The 5,905-nt window shown below is 44.0% G+C and overlaps 1 protein-coding gene across 1 annotated transcript; it reads right to left on the bottom strand.

Moving 5' to 3' along the window:
* Positions 1-501: 501 nt before the first annotated feature.
* Positions 502-5,392, bottom strand: HPGDS (hematopoietic prostaglandin D synthase; the record flags this gene model as incomplete). Its single annotated transcript, XM_010075424.1, has 3 exons — positions 502-600; positions 2,330-2,439; positions 5,300-5,392. Coding segments are annotated over 3 exons (302 nt in total), but the record flags the coding sequence as incomplete, so codon positions are not given.
* Between the last annotated feature and the right edge of the window lie 513 nt (positions 5,393-5,905).

Raw genomic sequence — 5,905 nt, 5'->3', positions numbered from 1 at the left:
TGTAATGCAAGGCTTGACTTCAGTAAAAATTGGTTAAATAAAGCCCTTGCTACAAATATTACTTGCATTATAATATTTTTTTTAACTGCACTGCAGACAAGTGTTTTAATTAGTTCCCAAACAGTTTTGAGTAAAAAAGGGGGTTACATTTTCATAGAGTTTTTTTTTCCTATTGTCCTATAAATTGATCAGTGATTATAAGCAGAGTTCTAAACAACTCCCATCTCTATCAACTAGTACAAAGGCAAAGTTTGTGTCAACATACTTCTAAACTGGGTTAGAAAATGCAGATCCTAGTCCTGGTTTCCCTCACTTTCCTAATAGTGCGGGAAACAATTTTCAATTTGCAATTGAGCGATGAGTTTTGTATTGGTAAGAACAAGGGGTTATGAGTGGGCAGAGTTGTTTCATGGGCTGGCATGAAATCCACAAATTCAACAATAGTCGATTTTATTTTTCTGGCAACCTGATTAGAATGAGAGAAACAAAAACTATACTTACAGACTTCCCTACCAGCCAGTTTTTATCCCCCAAGAAAGTATCCAAATCTTTCAGTAGCTCGGGTGCTTTGTTGGTGAGGATATCATCAAATGCTTGTTTCTGGGGAAAGAATGAAACACAAAGGTGCACACCAATGGTAAGCACAGCAGTCAGCAAAACTGAATTTTTGGGGGTTTCTTACTTGTGAAAAAAGGTGAAACCTGAAAAATGTGACAGTGAAATCATTTGGTCTGACCTCAAACAGCAGAGTAGTCCCAGATCTCTTTGGAAGAAGGAATGTGTTAACATCCAAGTCAAGATGAACCCAGCAAACAGCAATTATTTAAGATAAGTAAAGAAATGCAGAGATGACTGTCATGTGAATGTATGCAAAGAGGCACTATAGAGTTTGGGAAAGCTGAGGTAGTTACCCATGAAGTGGGTTAGATGCCCGACGTAAGGCATTTGTGGGGCAGTGAGCCATGACTGACACCAGTTGCTCCCTCAGTGAACACCTGATTACTCCTGGATGCTGAGACACACATGTGGGGCGATGCTGCTCGCTGTGCTAACAGCCACCCAGCCGTGGCCGTAGATTTGGGAAGAATCCATCTATAAAATATATTCCTAATGTCTCACAATCATTTTTTTGGGACTCTTTTGGGTGTTATTTTTTATAGTATACGGGGTCTCAAATTCCCAGAATCCCTTAAGCTCATTCTTCCCGTGCTGTCAGCCAGATGCAGGTCAGTTATCTTTCCTTGCCAGCCTGTCTCGTGTGAGATGTGGAACCTGGGTTTTGAGCTTTTGTTGGGTTTGTCTTTGAATTTCTGTGCTATCAGGTCATTCTGCTTTTTTGTCTCTGCAGCAATGAGCCTCGAGGTGTTTAAAATGTGTTTTTAAAGGCTGAACTCTGCATTGAAGGGTGTGGACCCCAGTATTTGTGTGTGAATGGCTGAAGGATGAGGCTATGTATGGTGGTGGTTCTCCACTGGCTGTTTCCCCCAGCAGAAAGTTTTCAGGCTGCTTTTAAAGGGTTAGGTGTTTCCTTTGGAGAGGGAAACTGTTTTTGGTGTTCTGTTCTCACCTGTGTGAAATAAATGGCGATGACAGACTGTTGTGGTCATCTGGTCTGACCCACCTGGCACAGTTTGTGCAGTTCGTGTGCCTGGCCTGATTTTGGAGGAACATATTCAGGCTTGGTGAAATAAGCACTGCTGTACAGAAATGGAATTATTTCAACAGCTTTGAAATTCACATTAATGAAAAAAAGAATAAAATGTCGAAGAGGCAGCAGCCTAAATGGTCCCCAAAAATGCGGGCTGAAATAGAATCCGTATTTCTGCAGATGCGTTTGAAGAGTTGACATAATTTTATGCTGCCTGTTAAAGGCTTAGTAATGGAATGTGATGACTGCAAGTAACAGAAGTTTGCAGTCCAGAAATCTCATATTTGTCCCTTGTTTTCTGACTTTACTGTGTGTAAATCACTTAAACCTGGCCTTGTGAGACCGTGAGATGCCACTTCCACCACAAGGTGGCGGCAGAGGACCCAGGAGGAGGGAGGGAGAACAGCTAATAGTCAGAAAAATTCCCAGAAAGTAAGTTTCTTGATCTTCCTTGGCCCAAAAGCACTCCCTTGCATGCATACCTGCGTACAGGCATATAGGGGTTTCCTGTGAACTCTCTTCCCTTTGGAATTAATCACTGGTGACGTGACCTGGGTCCTTATTTTGGAGAAGTGCTTGAGTACGAGCTGGGACACACGCGGGCATTACCGTGACTGATGCACTACCTTTGCTTAAATCAGTGATTTGATAAACCTTTGTTTAAATCAGTGATTGCCTTACTCTCACGTCCTGGTTTTTCTCTGCCCAAGGCAACTGTGTGATGAAATCATCAATGGTGTCCACGATGGCATCAGCTAGCGCCTGTTCCACAGGCGTCTGACCTGCCAGACCTGTGGGGAGCAAACATATGAAGAGAGGTTAGAGACAGCATCAGCTTTGGAATTTCTGGTGCTCCGAAGGTAAACTCTGTTGTTTGTGACCATTTCCATGTGCTTTCCAGCACTTTTTTGATGCCAGCAACATGAATTTGACTCCTTGCATCCAGATGCAATTTCATCTACCTTTGCTTTTTTCCCTGTCCAGCTTCATACAGCCATCTGAGGTAGCGAGTTGTTCTTTCCATCATCTGCGCCCATGACCTGACTGCTGCTGCTTTATCCTCTCTCTGCCTTCCACTGTCCCAGGACATCCAGTGACGATCAGCACTAATTCCTTTCTGTTAATCTTTCCCTGTCCGAGCTTTCAGTGGATTTCTCCATCTTCTGGTCTTTCCATCTTTCTGTACAACCATCGAAAGCCTTTCTGTGAAAGTCTGCTTCTTTCCCTCTGTCCTGCCCATTCAGCCCCATTTCGAACCTTCTCATGACACCCTGCTTGCTTTTGATTACTTCATGATAATCAGGCACCTTAGCCAAACTTTCTCCTGTTTCCAAATCTGCTTTCCTCGCCTGCTGTCCTTTGGCTTGCCTGCAGTCTTCTCAGTGCTACTGCTTTTTTCCCTCACTCTTGTTCCACAGACCAGCCCTCGTGCTTTCATCTCTGTGCAGGTTCGGATCATCCTTTTTGTCCTCTCTCAGTTCTTTAAGCCTCACCCAGAAGCTCTTTGGCTCCAATAAACCATATGTCTTTCCTCTGCCAGTCATCTCCCTTACTGGAACTTTATGTTTTTGTACCCATGTTTTGGGTACCCATGTTTTATGCCCATGTTTTGGGCACCACGTTCTGTGAGCCTTCAGTAAAGAGCTGCTAGTGACAGGCACCTAAAAATGCCATTTCTTAATTTTAAAGGCTTAGTGACACATCTAACAGACTTAACAGCAGGAGTAGCAAGTTTTCACTATGAATTTGAATATATTTTTTCTTTCCCCTTCCACGCATGTTTTTTTCCCCTGCTGCAGCTGGCAGTGTGATTAACACCAAAAGGAGAACGAACGGTCTGCATGTGCTAGGATTTGCCAGAACCCCAGCCTTTGTGGCTGTTGCAAGCTGGTGGAAAAGGTGTTGTGGGAATGCCTGTGTCAGAAATTCAGACTGTAAAAGGAGCAGAGCTCCAGATCAGCCTCCCGATAGCAGGCGGGGAGGGAGGCAGCATGGGTGGAAGGCAGGCTTTCCCGTCGGTTTTCATTACCAGGTGGACGCTCGTCATTCTCTTCTCTTGCAAGTAGTAGATTGTATCGAGGATGGAGGAGGTTGGCAGGGGCACAGTATCACAGACATGTTTGAAAATACATTGTACTAGTGCCTTGGAGAATAAGGTTCTGCACTTCTGCCTGTTTCCTTGGTTGGAAAATGTGAGGGATTTGGAAAGGCAGGTTATATCTCTTTGCTCAGAATGTTAAAAAATAAGATAGTACTCACTTCCCAGCCCCCCTCTTCAACTTGCTGGTGTTCAGAACACCACAAACCAGCCCGGTTTTGCAGATGGTTTTGAGTGGCAGCTTGCTGACCTAAAGCAAGCCCTGACTACTCTCTTTGATTACTTGCATTACTAAGTCGTATATCACTTAATCTAACCGGTTGAGTACTTCCATAAAGTGTAAGTATTTAAAGATGCAAGTGATGTCACCATCTGATCTAATCTCTCTGCCAGCTCAGAACTGTTGCCCAAATCAGCTTCAGAGTGCTCTGCCTGCTGACTGTGATAATCTCTAATGCTTCCAAAACCTCCTCCTCCTGGTCATCCCTCTGGTTAGTCTGGCAGCTCCAGGGAAACTGCCCTGAGAGCCTTAGGGAAGCCACAGGTACACGCTTTCTGTCTCATATAGAACCACGGAATGGTTTGAGTTGGAAGGGACTTTAAAGACTATCCGGTTCCAACCCCCTGCCACGGGCAAGGACACCTCCCACTAGCCCAGGTTGCCCAAGGCCTCATCCAGCCTGGCCTTGAACACCTCCAGGGATGGGGCATCCACAGGTCCTCTGGGCAACCTGGGCCACTGCCTCACCACCCTCACAGGAAAACATTTCTTCCTAATATCTAAATATATTTATTTATATATTTATATAGTGACAGGTGAATAAAATTTATTGTCTGGACAAGTCAGCCTAAACCCCAGGTATCGCATGCAGAGGGGAAATTCAATCAGACGTAAGTTTGCTGAGTTTTTCTTTAGACTTACAACCTTAGAGTGCAAATACAGAGCTCAGCCACATCACTTCAGCTTTGAGCATCGTAGCATTTCATGCTACAGGTTGTTACTTTAAACCTTTTTTTTTTGGTCTGTTTTTTCACTTTCTACATGACATTTGAGTGACTCCAGACCCTGTCGTACAGCGTCCTAGCACATGTACCTTGCTCTGTTTCTTCTTTCTCATCTTGGAACTGCAGGGGATATAGCCTGAGATCTCATCAGGACTGCTACAGCAGCCACACCCCCTTGAGCAAAATTGGCACCAAATTATGGTAAGGCAGGGTGCTGAACACAGGCATGTCACCGCGCAGTGGTCCTCAGTGCTTTTTAAACCATTGCTCTTTGAGTGGCACCTCTGATATCATCCTATATGGTACGCTGCGTTTCTGCAGTCAGCACTTGGCGCTGCCAAACTGCCGATGCAATGAGAGAATGATAACTATGAGCTGTTTGTGCCTGGGAAAAACCACTCTTACCAGTATTGCCGTGCTGGTGTTGACTTCTGCTTGACTGGGCTTACCAAGCTGTTGGTGTGTTTCTGTTTTTGCTGTGGGTGTATTTTTCCTGAGCGTTAAAGATGGGTGCAGAACAGAGCAAGAAAATAGCAAATATGTGTTACCTGATTCTTTGGCGAGGTATCTCGCGATTGCCAGGCTCTGGTGAACGGTAACTCCGTCTACTTCCAGAACGGGGAGTTTGCCAAATGGGATAGCTTGGAGGAGAAAGAAAAAAAAAGGAAAAAAAAAAGTCAAAATGTTGAATTATAGCCCTTAACAGTGGGAGTGCGTAATAGTCGCACTTTTACCCCTCAGAGGGTATGCATTGTTATACCACTTAAGAGTTTAACAGTATTTCTCTAGGGAAATACATGGTCTTTAAAAAAAAAAAATAAAGTATTGTTAAGGATACAACCTGATTGTACTGCAAGAAGGCAACTGAAGTGCAGAAACCAGGTATTGCATTTCCTATTTCCTAGCTTTGTGCTGTAAAGGCTGAATGTGCTTCTACATATCCTGAATTCTTTACACAGGGAAAATTTTCATAGGAATCTTGTTTTTTTCCTTCTCTTCCCTGCTTTTTCCTCCCCAGGAGAGTGACTACCAATGTTAAACAAAGTACTACTGAAGATTTCGTGATGCAGGATCCAGCTGGGGTATGAAGTAAGAGATTGGGTAAAGACTACAAAGGTGCTTTTTCATTAGGGATATACTACAGGCCACCTGAT

The sequence above is a fragment of the Pterocles gutturalis genome, unplaced genomic scaffold (assembly GCF_000699245.1).
Source record: "Pterocles gutturalis isolate BGI_N339 unplaced genomic scaffold, ASM69924v1 scaffold24782, whole genome shotgun sequence".
Taxonomy (NCBI): Eukaryota; Metazoa; Chordata; class Aves; order Pterocliformes; family Pteroclidae; genus Pterocles; species Pterocles gutturalis.
This window is presented reverse-complemented; position numbering and strand designations above follow the sequence as displayed.